Genomic DNA, 20,481 nt, shown 5'->3' on the forward strand with positions numbered 1-20,481 from the left:
GAATGGCCTGAAGGTTTAATGTGGCCACATAAATCGTTCCCGAGATGGTCGGGCGAGCACCTTAATGGTGCTATGGTACCGGAGCGTACCGGATTTGTATCCGGCAAAGGACCATCACCAAGGACCCAAAGCCTTCGGGGAGCAACCTTATCGCTACAACAACAACCAACAACGAAAAAAAGCGACAATAGTACCGACGGGTTTTCATCGAATAACTTTTAAACGAGATAAAAAAAAATGTAGTTTCTGCTTTCGGATTCTGAATCTTGACGCAAATACGCGTCTTTTGATACCACTATCGATATGTGCGACCCGAATTTTAAATGCAGGACTTAAGTTGAAATTTTACTAAATTTGGAAATTAAAAAGCTTATATTTCATAAACTTAGAGTTTCCTAGAGTTGCGGATGATAATTTTGTGATTTTTAGGACCCCCGCCACCCCTCGAAAAGAAAAAAGTTGGAAAATCGTGGCACCTTATTCAAAATATTTCCCGAATCTTTTTAGGACGGTCACACTCTTGTGTCAAAAAAAAACAAAGAAATGTTACTTTTATTCCGTTCCGTTCCCAACTCCCGGGACTTCCGAGTCATTTTTCCGTCCCAACACCACGAGTTAAACATATTAAAATCCCGGAAATTCGGGATATCATATTGCAAATTAAAATGACTTCTAATGGTGAATGGTTGCCGTTTTTATTTGTTCAATTTCAGGACTCTTTTCCTGGTAAAGTACAGCCTTCTTTAGACGTTACTCAATGATCTGTTTTCAAAGGAAACAGATATTTTTCTATCCGTTGGATCAAGTGATATAAATTTAGAAATTGAGTATAATTGATATAGGATAAATATTTATCCTCTTTGGCTTAAGGATATTTTTTTAGAATAAAGAAGTATTTTGAAATGGCTAAAGTTTCATATATGACATGTGTTAAACATGTATTACACATTAAAGTTCAGCCAAATCAAAATACCTGTTTATTCTAAAAAATTTCCTAAAACTATTATTAGACCATGTAACGTATGATTTGAAAGGCTAGAACTTAACTTGTTATACATACATATGTACTGGGGAAACATCTTTCAGACTATACACTATAAGAGGAAATTCTAAATATACACGAGGCAGGTATACCACTGGAACAGTCTAAATAACTTTTCCAATTACTACATAGTTAGGCATAGTTTTAATTTTTAAGAATACTTTTTAACTGTAGTTATTTTATTTTGATCAAGCTATATGTATGTTTTGTGTGTATGCATGTATAATAAATAAAAGTTGCCGATAGCAATCTGTTATTTACTTGGAAATCTGTAAATGATAAACCTAATCCTTAGTATGTATGTTAATGCTCTTAATATTTAAATATACAGCATACATAGGTAGGTAGAGGATCAATCATAGACATAATTAGTTGTAACAAATATGTATATGAGCAACCGTAAGTATGCTCTTCCCAAGCTCTGGCGAGTTATAAATGGCTTTGTTTTGTTTTTGCTTCATTCACAGTAGTAAGCATAAACAAGAAATTCATAACATATTAAATCACAGGAGAATTAAGGTAGGGAATAGTAACATTCAATGTAGCCACACCTCATCGTATTGCCTGTGCCATGTGCAACGGTGTCACCATGAGTGTTAATTCTGCGTCTTTTAAATTAGCGCCACGCAAATTTGCTTCCTGCAAATCACTACCAGATAAATTACAACGTTCCAAATCTGCGCCAGCAAGTACAGCTGAACGTAAGTTGCAATTCTTCATATTTGCATCTTTTAAATTGGCAACTCGTAAATTTATACCAGCCATATTGCTACTCTCCAAACAAGCACCTTTCAAATTAACACCTTCCAAGTTGGTACGTACACCAGTTGGATCTTCAAAATTGCAACCACGTAAATTGGCACCCTCCATATTAGCACAAAGCCCTTTCACAGACACCAGCTGTGAGCACTCCAAATTTGCATAGGCCAAATCAGTGCGCTCCAAACAGCAATATGTAAGATTGGCGTGCGATAAATTACATCTTTGCATGCACGCATACTAGAAGAAAAATAGTTAATAAATTAAAGAATTAAAATATATATTTATATGGAGTATCCAACATGCCTTGAAATTAATATTACGAAAATCAAGCTTACGCAAGTCTGCACCAGCTAAATTTACCCCTTGGAAACGTAATTCACTAGCATGAGGGGTTTGTATTAATGCTTTAATAACATCGCGACGAGTAAGTGGCATATCGTCAATAGGTCGATTTATTTGATTAAGTTGGGGTTCTAGTTGACTAATAAGCGAATAGATACCAAAAAATTTTGCTTCTTCTAATACTCCTTCTAAACTTACATTGGCGTCGACAATTAGTTGTCCATGTCGTAAGTAGTTAAGGATTGGTTCAAAATATTGTGCACTGCGGTCAATTAGATATGCACCCTGCTCGTCTTGTTCGCTAGGTAGCATTCCCTCCTGGGAGAACATCCGCGCCAACATACTATCTGGCTCCTTGCTAACTAGCGTACATAGCGTTGTGATATACACTTTACCACCAACATTCAATTTCACCCACTTCGAGGATGGAAATTTTTTATCACATTCCCGAACGGCATCCGTGACAGATTCGTTTGCGTTAGAAGTCTGAACATTTGGTTTCAGTGGAGAGTTTGTAAGTGCTACAGATTTATAGCTAGTGGTTGCTAACCTTTCCATTTTCTTATACTTTTCACAGTGGGATAAACAAAAAAGTATAAAGATGGGCAGACAGAAATTGATATAATTAATTCAATATATCATAAAATCGATTGTGTTACTAAGACCACGTTTACACATTTACTACGCTACAATAATGGCCAGATTATGTATGACGCCGTAACAAGTGAAGTCAGTTATGGCCGAGCCACAAAGAATTTTTCGGTTTAGATGCATTCAATATAATCTTATGAATCATAAGTAGATTGCACGTATTTTTGGTAATTCTTTATTTTAGCTCACAACTTCTGAAACTCGTCCAAAAATATCGGGAGAGGTGTCAAAAAACGCGCTTTGGATCACTAATCCGAAAGCGGATGTTGGAAATTTTATTTCTTTTCGGAGATGTTTGCAAACAAAATTGAAAATTTTCATATGGTTGTTGTAATTTTTAGGGCCATTTTCACTTTTTGGGGAATATTTTGAATAAGGTGCCACGATTTTCCAACTTTTTTTTCTCGCAGGGTGGAGGGGGTACTAAAAATCACAAAATTATCGTCCGCAACTCTGGCAAACTCTAAGTTTATGAAATATAAGCTTTTTAATTTCCAAATTTAGTAAAATTTCAACTTAAGTCCTGCACTTAAAATTCGGGGCGCACATGTCGGTAGCGGTATCAAAAGACGCGTATTTGCGTCAAGATTCAGAATCCGAAAGCAGAAAGTAAATTTTTTTTCTCGTTTAAAAGTTATTCGCGGAAAACCCGTCGATACTATTGTCGCTTTTTTCGTTGTTTCAATTAAACAAACGAAAACAAATGAAGGTGGTGAATAGTGTTGCCAGCTCCGCAACAATATCTTTTTATCTTGGTAGAACATTATGAGGTGGTGGCACGTCGACATAAATGCAAACAAACACACACTATCAATGTATTTTGTAAAATAAACACTTTTCAGCAAAAAATAAGCAACAGTGCCAAAGAAAAGTTCATACTAAAAACGTCCGCAGACACCAAAAGTTTTCTAAGAAAATATAGAGATGAAATTGTAATAACCAATACCGACAAAGGAAATAAGACGGTTTTAATGTACAAAGACGAATATGAACAAAAAATGAAAGAGCTGACAGAAACACGTACAAAACTATTAGGAACGATCCCATACAAAAATTACTGAGGAAGAACAACGCCATTATAAATGACCTCTACAAACAGAACAGACTCGATACAAAACAAAAATACCAACTGACTTCCTCGGCTGCTAACGCACCAAGACTGTACGGACTTCCGAAAATACACAAACCGCATACACCACTTAGACCGATTTGCTCCTCTACGAATGTGCCATGCTATAAGCTATCAAAGTTCATTGGAAGTATCTTAAAAAATATTATATCCGAAGATCTCAACATAAAAAACTCCATGGAACTCAAAGAAAGTATTAAACATCTCACAATAGAAGAAGATGAAGTTTTGATCTCATTCGACGTAATATCCCTATTTACAAATATACCAATACATTTCGCAGTAAGTATTATAATGCAAAAATGGGATAAGTTGGAGAAATACACGAAAATAGATAAGAAACAATTCCAGGCGATACTTGGTTTCTGCTTGCGTGATAATAATTATTTCACATACAACAAAACTTTATATCAACAAATTTACGGAATGCCAATGGGCAACCCACTATCTCCAACCATTGCAGATATCGTACTTGATAAAATTTTGGACGACAGTCTCGCTGAATTAAAAAGTAAAGACATATATGTCAAATACATGGGCAAATATGTAGATGACATATTCGCTATTGTAAAAACCAAAGACGTGGAAGACATATTGATAATTTTTAACGCACAGCATACCAAAATACAATTTAAAAAGGAAATATAACAATACAACAGAATTGCCTTCCTAGACGTGGAAATACATCGAAGAAATAAGAACTTGATTCTTAACTGGTATGCAAAGACAGTATCGTCGGGTAGAATTATTAATTTCCATTCAAATCACCCATGGAAACAAAAAATAAATACGGCAACCAGCCTAATAAGAAAATACACCTCCTAAGCGATAATGAATTCACTGAAGAAAATAAGAAGTTTTCTATTTAAGAATAACTACCCAATAAGTTAATAGAAAATTTACTAAATAATATTACGAAAAAAATGAGCCAACCTAATATTGCAAATGAGCTAACCGAAGCAAATACCAACAAAAAATACATCGGCGTTACATATGTGCCTGGCCTAACCGGCAATCAAGAGCTAAGAAAAATAATGAAAAATGACGACATAAATTTTGCCTATAAACCGCACAATACACTAAGGAGAATCTTTACAAAAACAAAAGACAGGATAGAAAAGGAACAACAAAGCAACGTAGTCTACGAAATCAAATGCAAAGGCAACAACAATAATAACTGCAATAAGTGTTAAGCCGTGGTTACTCACGAACGTACGTAGAAAAAACGTGTCAGCTGACACGACCTATCTTATGAGTGTGCAATGTAAACGAAAACTCACCGACGTGCAACGCCCGTACGTACGTAGCCCGGAACGTAGAAATCAAAACAATTTTGATTTTTTCCGTATGAACGTGTCAGCTGATCGCTCTCCCACTAGACAGAGTTGCCTAGTAAACTTTTGTGCGCTAATTTTTGACCGTTTGCAGTTTTATGCAAAAACACCTAATTAAAGTTTGAAAAATTGTGAAAATAATTCGAAATAATTTTGTAAAAGTGCAGATTATATATATGTAATCTATTTATTTTTATTTAATATTAATTCCAGCCTTTTGCAACAGTATTTTATTTATATTTTTTTGCAAGTGGTATTTTAAACAACATATAACGGACGTATCTTCATTTTCATACTTAACTCTTAATCTTTCATTATATAGCTAGCATATCAATTTTTCCCTTCGATAATCGGTAAATATGATAAAATTTTAGAAATGCACAAAGTAAAAGAGAAATCATGGCTCATCTCATCAGGGGATACTGCAAAATGCACCAACTATCATGGAATCAGTCTTCTTAATTTCACATGTAAGGTCATTTAAAGTGTATTGTGCGAAATATTTAATCCCACTGTGAACCGGATGATTGGACCTTATCAGTGCGACTTCAGATCTGGTAAATCTACCATCGACCAGATTTTCACAATGCGCCAAATCTTGGAAAAAACCCGTGAATGGAGACTAATACATTCCGACAGCTTATAATACAAATATAATTGAAAAATATAAGTTCCAAATTTTTGTTGCCTTAAGCTGGGAGCACTGGAGGATTGGAAACGCGTCCTTTCCAACCTTCCTTAAATGAGTGGCTCCCAGACTCATCCATTTGTTGATCGGAATCACACCGCATTCCAACAGCATATTCAATAGAAATAAGTAATTATAATAATGAATTGTACTGAGTAGTTTAAGTTTTAGGCCTAAACAGCCGTAATAATAAAAAAAATCACCTCTTCGTCGATTTTAAAGCCGCCTTCGACAGCACGAAAAGGAGCTGCCTATATGCTGTTACGGTCTGCTGTTATGGTCTACGGTTACGGTCCACTTGGGAGCGTTTTCGTTGGAACGGTCTAGTGCCTGGGGATGGGACCTAAAAGTTGCGATGAAAAGTATCGAAACAAAAAAAAAAAGTCGGCGATAGCTAGTAAGGGAAAAAACCACGAGTTTCCGGGAAATCGAGGAAGAAAAAAGTTTTCTTTTTTGGCACGCTGACGAGAAGTTCTTTCTTGGTCGTTTTGGCAAAGAGGATAGATATATAAGAGACGTCAGTTTGGCCCAAGCATCAAACCGAAAATCTTTTTTGACTGACACTGATTATCATTGTTTACAAAAAAAAACTCGTTGTTGAAACTCGTTACTTGAAGAAATTTCTGCCTAATTGGCCAACTTGGTCGTGTCGTGTCGTGTCGTCCGACTGTCGCTATGTGTGCATGGTTCCATAAGAATACATGCAAAGAATATTTTGCCGCTACATGTCGCGCCGCTTAGTGTGCACGCACTTTTACAGAATTCAGCCGTAAGGCATGTGTAAACGTGGTACCAAAGAATATATATCTATCCTCTTTGGTGGTACTAGATGTTTTAGAAAAACTGGACACTTAGACATTTTTACAGAGCTCTTGTATTTACATAGGTAATAAAGTTATTACAACAGAGCTCTTGTATTTACATAGAAAATAAAGTTAAAGTTTCTCGCCGTGTGGGAGCATTGCATTTTCGAACTGTCAATAACAATCCCTAACCATAGTGTACAAGTACAAGTGTGTTGACTTCTTTCTGACAGGCACTCGCTTAAGTAAGCATAACGGAAAAATCTGGGTTGCCATTCTTGTTTCGGCAAAGAGGATAGATATATAAGAGACGTCAGTTTGCTACTCGGTGAAATAAAAAAAATGGCGGCATTTTTATTCGCTGAAAGCAAATGTTCTCGGTAGGGTATCGGTAATTTTCTATCCTCTTTGCTATGGTCTATCCTCTTTGGTTTCGGTTGAAAACGGTCAATTAGGGTTCTGTGCAGAGACGTAAAAGATTGAAACAGGGTTTATGTAGTCACAAAAGTGTTGCTCCTGTTCCACAGCATTTTAATTTTATTTCATGTCGAAAAGTGTTCAGAGTTATTGATTTTCATTAAAAGTTTAATTTATTATGGAGGGTTACTCCTTTAAGTGTAAAAAGCAGAGTAAACGTAGAGTTTTTCAAATTATTGTGAACAACTTTTTAATTTGAATTTCTGTTCCCAGGTTCACTATATTTGTGTAACACAAGAATCTGGAGGTCAATTCCTTAACTATGAAAAACTGAAAAATGTACAGTTATTGAAAACTTATTTGCACACACAATTTACACTTTGAATTTAGTTATATTTTTATGCACAAAATTTTGAAACTAAAAACAAAATTTTCATTTGTCAGAAAGAATAAATAAAAACAGCCTAATGTCAAAAAACCCTATCGAAATACAAACTGACTTGTTTGTTTTTAATGAACTACGTTGTATTTTTCTTGTATTTCGTTAGTTTTTTTAAATATAGTTCACACACTTATACCAGTACTGGAAACTTATTGGCTCCCTCGACAAAAAATATAAGAGAAAATACAAGAAAAATACAAAGAAAATAAAGTAGCGTCATATAGGAGTTTAATTTGTTTGCACTTACAGTACCATTTTATTTGCAGGAGACTTTTACAGCTACAAAAATTAAGACGGATTTACACAGACGCACAGTGTTTCGTGTAGAACAAGCTAGCTGGACAAAAACAAAGTTCTTATTCCAAGAAAGGTGTAATGAGAAATGAAAGAAAACAAACAAAATAACGGGATTTTTGCTTTTTTTGATATTTTAGCTCATATATATTGAGTAATTGAAGTAAGAAGGCAGGAGTGGCTGTAAAATGCATTGATTAATTTGCAAAATTCTTGCTGAATATTAAGCTTCATATTTCTTTTAAGTGAACACTTTTATATAATTTTTTTGATGGATTCTAAGCTCTAAGGTAAGTAAATTTTTTAATAGTAATTATTTCGCAATTAGAGTATTTTAAATATATTTAACATTCCGTTATTAAGAAGAAAAGGTATTTTTTCTCTATATTTTTAACTTTAGGGACAAGAAAGTTACATACATCCGCGGACATCCGGGCTATATTTTACATATGTTATAGTCACAAGTATTCTGTAATAGTCGAAAGAAAAAACCATTGCGAATTCTTTGCACATCTATTTTTAATTTTTTTTTATAGATTTAGTTATCTCTACATATAAAATAGGATGTATGTACGTACCAGCTCCGACGAGATATTTGAACCTTTAAAGCTGATCTACAAACGGCAAAACCAATTCCCAGGTACATGGAACAAACACATAGCCATAAAACACACAAAAATAAACGCGCAAGGTCAACAAGGGCACACCAAAAGCAAAAAGGCGAAGATCACCGCACCAGTCACCAAGGCATAAAAACAGGTACATACAGAGCAATCCTAATGCAGGTATAACCACACAGGAACGATACACAAAACAACCCCATTTGGTAGCATCTACGCCATACCTGAAAGTAATATAAATACTGCAAAACTTGGATTGATAGTAGATAAACCAAAACCAGGTTTCGGCAATACTAATGACGGCAACACTGCTCGTAGGTTTTTAGAAAATTCTGAGGCTGGTGTTGAGATTACGGGACTGGATGTTACGCTCATCAAAAGATTCGACACTCTCCTTCGCGCATTAGCATCTGGGTACAATATATATCCAAAGATTTGAAAAATTTGCGGTCGAGACTAAAAAACTATACATAGATCTCTATCCATGGTTTAATATACCTGTTACATTTCATAAAATCTTAGTGCATAGTACTGATATTATAAAATCAGCAATTTTACCTCTTGGTCAACTTTCTGAGGAAGCACAGGAAGCCCGTAACAAAGATTTGAGACGATTCAGGGATGATAACATACAAAAGCAGTTGCGTGAAGCCACGAATAGAAATCTTATGAATATGTTGCTTATAACATCGGATCCTTTAGTTAACAGTTTGAGGGAGATACCTAAGAAAAAATTTAAAAGTCTGACTTCAGAAGTCTTAAACTTACTGTCCCCCGATAATGTTGAGGAGTCAATAAATACCCCAGTTGTTTCAAGCTTTCACAGTAGTGTTGCTGATGCTCATGACTATTCCACAAGTGACTCATCGAATGAAAGTGATGATAGCGAATAATAACATAATTATAAAAGATAACCTATTCTATAACTTTTTGTTCGATCAGGTTTTATTTAATTTAAATCTATTGTTTTTGTACTTTGTATGATTCTTTACTTTTAAGTTTTTGTAATAATTCAAGGTTCGAATCTAGCTCAAGGCCAGAACAATAATTTTTTTCTAATGATAATTATTGTTATTTTTTAATTTTTTTAATTTGAAAAATTGTATTTTGTTTTTGGAATAGTAACAATTGTTAATAAACCATGAGCACTTGGGAATGTCAAACAAAGTAATTGACAATAAACAAAAATCCAGCATTATCAGTGATTTGCACCAGATGGCGCAACACTGAATAAATATGGTTGGTAAAAAGGAATAGAAGTAGCAAATTTGCCAGTCAAACAAGCCACCGCTGTATAGCTAAAATGGTTAGCGCAGCATGTCTAAAGCGTACTGATGATGAAGGCTTAGCACCCTTCGAAATGGATCTATCTCGCAGCTATGGCAGGTTGTCTGAAAAATTTTCTACTTACTATTCCAAAAACAAAATAAAATTTTTCAAATTTAGAAAAATTAAAAAATAACAATAATTATCATTAAAAAAAAATTATTGTTCTGGCCTTGAGCTCGATTCGAACATTGAATGATTTATCAATAGGCCGATAAAAACAAAAAAACAATTGTTAATAAACCATGAGCACTTGGGAATGTCAAACAAAGTAATTGACAATAAACAAAAATCCAGCATTATCAGTGATTTGCACCAGATGGCGCAACACTGAATAAATATAGTTGGTAAAAAGGAATAGAAGTCGCAAATTTGCCAGTCAAACAAACCACCGCTGTATAGCTAAAATGGTTAGCGCAGCATGCCTAAAGCCGGAGTCATTGGTGCCGTATGTCGTATCGCTGTATCCGTATCCCTAACGTAATCAGCTGTTTATCGTTACGACGGTAAACCAAAACCCAATTGGTTGGATACGATACGGTTACGACCTTAGCGGCACCAATAATCGATTGCATTGATTCTCATAAGGTTGGTCGAATCAGCTGTTAAAAGGTTACCGATACGGTTACCGATAAAGTACCAATGTCTCCAGCTTAAAGCGTACTGATGATGAAGGCTTAGCACCCTTCGAAATGGATCTATCTGCGCAGCTATGGCAGGTTGTCTGAAAAATTTTCTACTTACTATTCCAAAAACAAAATACAATTTTTCAAATTTAGAAAAATTAAAAAATAACAATAATTATCATTAGAAAAAAATTATTGTTCTGGCCTTGAGCTCGATTCGAACCTTGAATGATTTATCAATAGGCCGATAAAAACAAAAAAACAATTGTTTTTGTAATAAGTAATTTTCACATAATTAATTTAATTATTTACTTTGTTATTATTATTATTGTAATTCACTTTTACATTCCTGACTGGTACTATAAAATAATTTTGTAAAAATTGTAGTGCCAGGATAAATACTCAAATAAATACAAAATATGTATGTACATATGTACAGTCACTGACATAAATAAGTAGACACCCTTTTTGCACAATTCTTACAATTTTCGCTTTCGCAAATTTATTTTAACTAATTCCCATAAGAAAATTTGTAACGATCTATAACAAAAACTAAATTATATTTAAAAAATGCTTGAAAAATGCGACGAATTTTCATAAAAAGTTTTAATTTTTTTTCCGAATTTTTAGAATTTTTTACAGTATTGAGATTTGTAGTCCATTAAATTTAAGTACAATAAAGTAATATTCTTAAGTCCTTTAAATTTTTTTGAATCCATGTCACTTATTCACATGAGTTACTGTATATGAAATAAGCAAATGTATGCATATGAAGTAAAATTTTGGAAAAAAATAAAAAAAAAAGAACATATGGCTGAAAAAAATGACGTAGTTGTAATAAATGACTGCATATGAAACGGAAAATCTCATAAAATAATTTTGTCCAGCTAGCTTGTTCTACACGAAACACTGTGAGACGCTTTGGTTGTGTTGCATTAATTCATCTGTCGGGTGAAGTATCGAAAAATTTACATAAATGCTTTGGTTGCGTGCCTGCGCTTTGACAACGCCAGACGAAAAACAATGAAACGCCGTACGTTACCTTTGCTTTGAAGCGACCAAAGCGTTTATATAATTTTGCCCTTATGCATTTGGGTAAACAGCCTTAGAAGTGAAATGTTTCCATGTTACACGTGTGGCGCTTTATATTTTGACTCTAATTTAAATAAATTTTGCTTTCCGTATGTTTCCGCATTGTTGCAGGCTCCAAATCTTCTAGTAATCTTATTTCCGTGGAAATATATGCAACTATTCCATCTGTAAATACTACAAACTTTTATTAAACTATCAAATGCAACTCAGCTTGAAGTACTCTTGCGTAACACAAATGCAACTCTAGACCTGAGATTTCATCAGGTGAACGAGGCTGTTTGTAGTTTTGACGTTTATCGCTTAGCTGACACACTTGTATAGATGGGTACACTATGTCCCTAACTCTCTACTCTCTCTTTGTTTTCATTCTGTTGTGTCCTACTTGTTCGCTGTTGGTGGATAAATAACTTTTGTTTTCCATTAATTTTAGTTAAATTCTAATAAGAAATATAGGTAGTAAATACAAAAGTGAAAAAACGTGATTCTTGAAAGGTAATATATTGTTCTTGTGCTGAGGAGTGTAACTAAGAGGTTTATGAGAAATTTGGACCGACTAAATTTTAAGGTGTGGTGCAAGCCGTGGTTGAATGAAGCCAAGGGTGTGACTCAGATTACAGCAACCTAATTTTAAATATATTAAACATGCGACAATTTGTTAAGTAAATAGTTGTAAAATCTAGTAATATCGAAAACTTCTATTAATTTTTCAGTAATATACAATTCGAATTGGATTTTGCATAAACAAAGAGTATATATATATATATATATATATGTGTGTATATAAAATTTAGCATATCGTTCTGATGTATGCTTGTTGTTGTTGTTGTAGCAATGCTCGCCCCACCTAATAGCCGCGACCGATCACAAATTGTCATCAATATCCTCTAACGAGAGTCCAAGGAAACTTGCCGTTTCAACAGGGGTGGACCATAAGGAAAGGAGTGTTAGGGGCGTTGGTTCCGCATTACAATTGAAGAGATTGTTGGTGTCATGTGGGGACACATTACAAGCGGGGCATACATTTTGTATGTCGGGGTTGATTCTGGATAGGTAAGAGTTTAACCTGTTACAGTATCCTGAACGAAGTTGAGCAAGAGTGACACGCGTTTCCCTGGGGAGTATGCGTTCCTCTTCCGCAAGTTTTGGATAATTTTCGTTAAGTACTGGATTCACCGGGCAATTCCCGGCATAAAGGTCCGACGCCTGTTTATGGAGTTCACCAAGGACCTGCTTGTGTTTTTTCACTTCATACGGCTTGGTTCTCAGGTGCCGTATTTCCTCAAAATGCTTACGGAGATGACTCCTTAAGCCCCTAGGCGGTGCTGGTTCATCAATCAGATGTCTGTTGGGATGCCCAGGTTTCTGAGTATTCAACAGGAACTGTTTGGTCAGCACGTCATTTCTCTCCCTGATGGGGAGTATTCTCGCCTCATTATGCAGATGGTGTTCTGGGGGACATAAGAAGACAGCCCGTGGCGATTCTGAGAGCAGTATTTTGCCAGGCCTGTAGTTTCTTCCAGTGGGTGATTTTTAGGCTTGGCGACCATATGGGTGACGCGTAGCACGTAATCGGCTGGCTAATTGCTTTGTATGTAGTCATGAGCGTTTCTTTATCTTTTCCCCAAGTACTGCCAGCGAGGGATTTGAGGATTTTGTTACGGCTCTGAATTGTCGGAACAATTGCGGCTGCGTGCTCACCAAAATGTAGATCCTGATCAAACGTCACACCCAAGATTTTGGGGTGTAGGACAGTCGGTAGCGTAGTGCCATCGACGTGGATGTTCAAAATGGTCGACATTTGGGGCGTCTATGTTGTAAATAAGGTCGCGGAAGATTTAGTCGGTGATAATGCCAGGTTTCGCGAGGCGAAAAAACTGGAGAGATCAGGGAGGTAGCCGTTTATTTTATTGCAAAGCGCATTGATCTTTGGGCCTGGGTCTGTGGCCATTATTGTGCAGTCATCGGCGTAGGAAACGATTGTGACTCCTTCCGGTGGTGAAGGTAGCTTAGATAAGTAGAAATTAAACAAAAGTGGGGATAGGACACCACCCTTTGGTACCCCTTGTTTAATTCTCCTTGGTTTTGATGTTTCGTTTCTAAATTGCACCGATGCCTGCCGACCACCCAGATAATTTGCGGTCCACCTTTTAAGACATGGGGGAATGGTAGACCCTTCCAGGTCCTGCATTAACGAGCCATGGTTGACCGTATCAAAAGCTTTTGATAGGTCTAGCGCTACGAGTACTGTTCTATGGTGGGGGTATTCATTTAAACCGCAATTTATCTGGGTGCTAATGGCATTTAGCGCGGTGGTAGTGCTATGGAGTTTTCTGAAGCCATGCTGATGAGGGGCTATGCCCAAATTTGGCTGGAAATAAGGGAGCAAAATGGCTTCAAGCGTCTTTGCCACTGGCGATAGGAGAGATATCGGATGATACGACTCACCTATGTTAGCTGGTTTCCCAGGCTTTAGTAGCGGGACCACCTTGGCCATTTTCCATTTCTCAGGTATGACCAAGGTGGAAAGAGACAGATTGAAGACATGCGCTAAATATTTGAAACCCTCTTTCCCTAGGCTTTTAAGCATCGGCATGGCTATGCCGTCTGGGCCCACTGCTTTGGATGTTTTAGCACGACCAATGGCGTCCTCAACCTCTTTAGCGGTGATGGTGATTGGTGACGCGCTGAATTTGTGTTTATGTGCGTGTCTATTGGCTCTCCGTCTATCTTTGTCGACCGTAGGATGCATTATATATTGTCGGCAGAAAGCGCTCGCGCATTTTTTCGCATTCGACAGCACTTTGTCGCCAAAGGCGATGGAAACTGTCTTTGTGCTTAGTCGGATTCGATAGGGACTTTACAGTGGACCAAAGTTTACCCACACCGGTAGAGAGGTTACAACCTCTAAGGTGCTCCTCCCATTTCGCCAGCTTGTGTTCATCCACAAGCAATCTGATGCGTTGGTTTATATCCCTTATTTGGGGGTCGCCTGGATCAAGCTGTCTTATAAGGTCACGTTCTCTCGCTAAGTTTGCGGCCTCCGCCGGGAAGTGGGGCCGGATTTCGGGAATTCTCCCGGCGGGAATGAAATGTGCCGAGGCGGATTTAATGACCTTACGGAAGGCACGCTCCCCTTGGCGGGCATCAGTCGGGATAGGGAGGGCAGCTAGGCGGCTGTCTGTAAAGGATTTATATTCTTCCCACTTTCCTTTTTTGAAGTTTATGAAAGTGCGTTTTTCAGTGACGATGAAGTCGTCGGTACGCTCAAGCGAAATAAGTATGGGCAGTTGGTCGGATGCCAATGTTACCATCGGCTGCCAGTTGGCGCAGTTTACGAGTTCTGCGCTCACGATTGAGATATCTGGCGAGCTTTGACAGCTTCCTACCATACGTGTGGGGGCGTCTCCGTTTATTGTGCAGAACGTCGTTTCTTCTATTTGATCCGCCAACATCTCACCCCTACTGTCCGCCCGCAAGTTTGAATGCCATAGATCATGATGGGCATTGAAATCGCCTAAGATAATGCGATTGTTGCCAGCGAGTAAGGCCCTGATATTAGGGCGGTATCCACTGGGGCAACAGGTGGCAGGAGGGATGTAGATGTTGATGATTTCTAGGTTTGCATCGCCTGACCGGACAGATAGGCCTTCACGATCTAAGACATTGTCCCTGCGGTCGATGCCAGGATCAAATATATAATATTGCACAGAGTGGTGTATGATAAACGCGAGACCGCCTCCATTTCCGCTCTCGCGGTCTTTCCTGTGGACGTTATACTCAGAGCAGGTCTGCAATGCAGATCTTGCTGTGAGTTTAGTCTCTTGAATCGCAGCAATGCGGATGTTGTGCCGCTTCATGAAATTAACTATCTCCATAATCTTCCCAGTTAGTCCATTACAGTTTAACTGCAGAATTCTGAAGTGCATAAGGGGAGACGTCGCCACTCTGGGGGTAAGCGACGGGTGACTACGCCTGGGTTGTGGAAGGCCAGGACGCAATTGCTGTTGTGGCCCTGAGACTGGGCGTCCTTATGCAAGCATTGGGGTACCCGGATGATTTGGGGTTGCGACCTGACAACATGGCGCGATGAAACCCGTCGGGGGGGTTGCCGTCGCGGAGACCAGAACATCTAGGAAAGTGGCACCACCCAAGGCAGGAGCTGCATTGGGCGGATGTCGCAAACCTATATATTCTGTGCTGGCAGACGGTGCAAACGGAGGTAGGGACTAAGAGTCTGTTTCCCTGACCTGCACGATTGCTGCCGGAAAAGAGGGGGGAGAAGACGGGGGCAGGGGCTGATGCTCAGCATTGCTACCAACTCTACTACGAAGGTAGTAGTTATGAGTGGTATCAGCTGTTTGAGTTGTTGGCGCCGTGGGGCGCGAGCAGCAGCGGGTACTTGTTGTGGCTTGCTGAGCAGCGGGGCTGCTGGAAGGTAGTGGGGGCGCTTATGCGTAGACTACGGGATGCCCTTGGGCGTGAACAGCAACGAGCCACAAAAGATTTATAAAAGTTACGTGGACGTCGGGTTATGGGATCAAGCCCAGAACAACCTGTCCGATGCAACCATCCCTTGCACGAGACACACTGAACAGAGTATGACCGTCCTAAAAAGATTCTTTTCCGGTAGATGCAGCAAAACCATTTCTCAGGACCGGGGTCAGGAGACGGACCCGGATTGGATTCGATGCCTTCCCGGAGTAAGAGAATATGGAGCAGTCCTGCTGCAAGGAGCTGCTGGGAGGATGACAATTTGTGGGAGGGACGAAACAAATTAGATGGGGTCACACTGAAATGACAGTCCTTGGTCGGGAAAAATCCCGATTTGCTCCGGTACATAGAACCGACTGCCTTTGGAAGCGCCTGGCATGCTGTATGCTCTTGTATTTTGGTACGTAGGCAAGCAAAATAAATTGCATTTTAACGAATAATTTAGTGCACCATTCGGGCAAAATTAAGATTTTGTGATAAAAGTCTAGTTGAGGGGTCGACTGCTAATACGCTACCAAAAATATCCAGAGAGGTGTCAAAAGACGCGTATTAATCTCGAGAACAATAATCCGAAGGCGAAAAAGAACTAGACTATTACCGATTTTGTTAACGGTTTACAACACAGTAGCACACCTAGATTAGGTTAGGTTGAACTGGCCGGCCCATGAGGACCTTACATAGACTGATTGAGCCCGTAGTCTTACCCGAAGTTTGTTTTAACGACCAAACTGAAAAACCCTATCAGAAACCAGGACCTTTGTTATAAAATAACTCCGTCCTCTTGGCAAATACCAGAAGCTTCCTAGGACTTAAGCCACTTCTGCTTCTAGATGTATCACTCCTAATAGCTGGAGCCTTAGCCTGGCAAGTTCAGGGCACGAGCACAGAACGTGCTCAATCGCTTCCTCCTCCAATCTGCACTTCCTACATCTGCTACGACTGGCCAAGCCTAATTTAACCCATTAAGCCCGGCACGTTGCGTCTGCGCAACGTTTGCGGCTTCGCATATATTACACAGATTTTAAGAAAATTTAACGAAAAAACGACTAAAATTTAATAAAATTGAACTTATTTAAAATGTGTTATACTTATATTTGAATCTAGTAAATATTTATACACATTTATTTTCGTTTGAATTTCCGCAATTTTTTGGGTGTTTTTTGTTAAATTATTAAAAAATACTTTCGATTTAAAAGTAAAAAAAATCGCCTTGTTAACAGTATTTTGTCTATGCAAATTACGTGAAAATAAATTTTGCAAAATTTTCTATTGCAACATATAGCAAATATATTAAATTAAAAGTTTACGTTGCGCAAATGCAACGTTAGGACATAACGCTATACATTTTTTCAACCGGCAGCACTCAGCCTTGTGAGCAGCCAGGGATGCACCTTAACGTTAAGCTAATCTTTTATCAAAAAATTTCCACCGTTTCCGTTGAAACACTTCGAAATATTATCGATAAAGAAAATATCAAGATAAATTGTATCTCGTTTTTAACCGAAACGAAAAGCTTTCGTTAACGTTAAAAACGTTAACAAAAACGTGATACTTTATGTTTGAATTGTGCTGGCAATGCTATAGCCATGGTGAAGCCGTAAGGTGGTAACAACGAGCGCACATACACACACAAACTCCATGTAATTTGTTTGTGTAATTCGTTGGTGGTAATGTCAAAAATACTCTGAGAAATGTTCGTACTGTCAAAATTCATGAGAAAAGTTGCAATCAGCTTGGCTAATACTTTCACCTTTAATGACTCCGCCATCAATCAGCTTTGCCAGCATAGTTTGAAATTAATAATCAACATAAACGATTTGATTTCGTTTTGATATGGCAGAAAACGAAACGAAATCATTTCGTTAATTTGACGTTCTTAACGTTAATAAACGAAACGAAATGACTTTGTTTCGTTTATTAACGTTAATTGTCGTAACGAAATGATATCGGTTCGTTGGTTAAGCATGCCTGTGAGCAGCTGATATTGTTTATTTACATTTTCTGTTAAGAAAAAGTGTGACGTTCTTTCTCTGCAAAATGTTTTCTAAAAAATATTTATCTAAAAGAGATATAGAAAATATAGTTAATGAATGGGACGAGGAGGATGAAGTCGTAAATAATATAAAAAACGCGGATTCGGTTCATATGATATTACTGCCGCCTGAGACTGTAGATGCAGTTAGTGAACAGAAGATGTGGACGAGAAGCTCGACCCCTTCCAAGTTCGTCGTGCTCTTTTTTAACCTTTTTTATCTTTTTTTTTGCCGACTACGAACGGTATCTGCAAGGCAGATGAGTTTTCACTGCGAGCTTTTCATGGTAGAAATACACTCGGAGTGCTTGTCAAACACTGCCGATGGACGACCTCGCTTAGTAAACTTTTCTCCTAATTGAAGTAACTTGTTCCTAAAATTGATGTTGCTTTGCCAGGTGTGTGAACCTAGGATCTTAGGCGAAGCACGCTACCATCACACCAATACGGTGGTGGTGCAATATGTAACCGTCTGAATTTTAGAAACACTAAACCCTTACGAGCTTAGATGAACAAATGATAGCATAATTCGCCAGCCATTCATATAAAATGTTTTTGAAATCCAAACCAAATCTTTGTCTATATTTTGCTTTTATACCCTATTCCAGGGCTTCATTTATCAGAGATACAAACTTATGTCTTGACCAGTCTATTGTGTTACAATTTCTTGAAAATATTGACATGTGTAAGCCAAACCAACACCTTTTTCACATCTTTTAAGTTTATGTCTCAACTAACTACTGTGCGTGAAAATCGAGCTGGTGGTGCAGAACTTACAGATATTAAAAAGTTCAAGAAAACTCTCGCGGATGCATTCGATAAAAATAATAAAATAAGTGCGGTATGATGGAATGATAATTTTTCGGTGACTTTTCTTTCCAATAATTTGGAGAAAAGCGCTACTAATAAAGTATATCGATATGATAGAAAGGTGAAAAAATACGGCAATATCGATCCCATTTCCCATACATGACTGTAATAGAAACATGTGTGGTGTGGACCTTTTTGACAACGCAATGATCAATTACAGAATTCGTATTCGTGGAAAAAAACGGTATTGGCCACAAATGCACTAGACTCAGCCGTGGTGAATGCCAGGAAAATACACTGTCTGTTGAAAAAACTGGAAAACGCTCCTATTATGGAACAGCTATAGTTTCGAGTTTTTGTTGCCGAAACTTTGTCTGAAGCTCCTGTAAGGAAGCTTAAACGCAAACAAGCTCACAGCACTACTCCAAAAAAACCTCGCTTGGTTCACCTACCTGTTTTTGCAGAAAAGCGTTACGCTGTCGATCTTGCACAAATCAAATCAAATATGTATGCAATATATGTGAAATCGGGATACATCCAACATTTTTTAAGAAATATCACAATTAAAACATATTTTTATGAATTAAGCGGGGACTGACCTCATGGCTTTTAAATGTATGAAAACATTTACTTAAAGCAATTTTTAATTTATAATTTTTATTTAATAATTTGGGAAAAATTTAAACAACGGGACATCAGGACGGACAAGGCGACAGCTGTTTCTATTATACCTTGTAAATCACTTCAAAGCTTTTTCTCCCTATTTGAAGTGTTACAAACGCATTCAGGCAGTCATGCTTTAGTTGTTGTAAACTATATCCCATGACGTAGCTGAGTGCGTTTGTAACAATTCAACCATCGTAGGAGTGCGGATTCAAATCCCACTCCCGGGAGAAAAGGCTGTGAAGATATTTACAAGGTTTAATCGAAACAGCTGTCGCCTTGTCCGTTCTGATGTCACGTTGTTTAAATTTTTCCCAAATTATTAAAACATATTTTATTTACTTTCAACATAAACATATTTTATTTACTGCTTTTGAATTTTCACACAAACGAAATAAATTTTTTTTAAATAAAATGAACTTAAAATTAAAAATTTGTATATCATTAAGGCCTAACGTTGCATGTACGCAACGTGCTCCACCACCCCAACGGGTTAGGACCGCAAATTTTTTTCGGTTTTTTATTCTTAATTGGACCAATTTATATGGCCACTGATAATTTCATTGAAATTGCTCCAGCCCTTCTATGCTCAGGACTTAATGGGTTAAAGGCATGTGACGCCAGAAGGCAGTGTCCAGTCAGAATACCCGTCATGAGTCTACAGTCCTCTCTTTTTAATGATAGCAGCAACTTTGTTAGTCTAAAGTTGTAAGACCTACACATAATCTTCGACACTTTACAGGCCCGTGCCTGAACCAACGCCTTTCCGCTTGGTCGATCATGTGCACCTCTCGCCTGCGCTTAATCTCGCCCAGTCTAATTGGGACGTCTACGGAGCAAGCTTCAAGGGATGCGCCCTTTTTAGCTAGTTCGTCCGCTTTTTGTTGTTGTTGTTGTAGCAATGCTTCGCCCCACCT

General features: G+C 37.8%; 2 protein-coding genes across 6 annotated transcripts in view; one reads left to right on the top strand and one right to left on the bottom strand.

Moving 5' to 3' along the window:
• Window positions 1-1,184: 1,184 nt before the first annotated feature.
• Window positions 1,185-2,785, bottom strand: LOC137238296 (BTB/POZ domain-containing protein KCTD9). The gene is made up of 2 exons (XM_067763122.1): window positions 2,108-2,785; window positions 1,185-2,041 (listed from the first exon to the last, which is right to left on the bottom strand). Exons 1-2 carry the CDS (start codon window positions 2,702-2,704, stop codon window positions 1,595-1,597), a joined length of 1,044 nt encoding a protein of 347 aa, XP_067619223.1. The 5' UTR covers window positions 2,705-2,785; the 3' UTR covers window positions 1,185-1,594.
• A 9,127-nt stretch (window positions 2,786-11,912) lies between these two features.
• Window positions 11,913-20,481, top strand: part of Cont (Contactin) — a 121,567-nt gene continuing 112,998 nt past the window's right edge. For 2 of the 5 annotated variants that reach the window (XR_010949149.1, XM_067763116.1), the window contains exon 1: window positions 11,913-12,060. The gene's annotated coding sequence lies outside the window, so the exon portion shown is untranslated. Of the gene's footprint in view, window positions 12,228-20,481 lie in introns of all 5 variants that reach the window. The other 3 variants (XM_067763118.1, XM_067763117.1, XM_067763119.1) reach the window with 3 other exon arrangements.

This window comes from Eurosta solidaginis, chromosome 1, assembly GCF_040869045.1.
Source record: "Eurosta solidaginis isolate ZX-2024a chromosome 1, ASM4086904v1, whole genome shotgun sequence".
Lineage (NCBI taxonomy): Eukaryota > Metazoa > Arthropoda > Insecta > Diptera > Tephritidae > Eurosta > Eurosta solidaginis.

What these genes read in the sequence shown, in the direction of transcription:
- LOC137238296 (XM_067763122.1), bottom strand. Translation starts at nt 2,704, where the DNA reads ATGGAAAGGTTAGCAACCACTAGCTATAAATCTGTAGCACTTACAAAC. An exon ending in TTCGTAATATTAATTTCAAG is followed by an intron (nt 2,042 to 2,107) that starts GCATGTTGGATA and finishes TTTTTCTTCTAG; the next exon opens with TATGCGTGCATGCAAAGATG.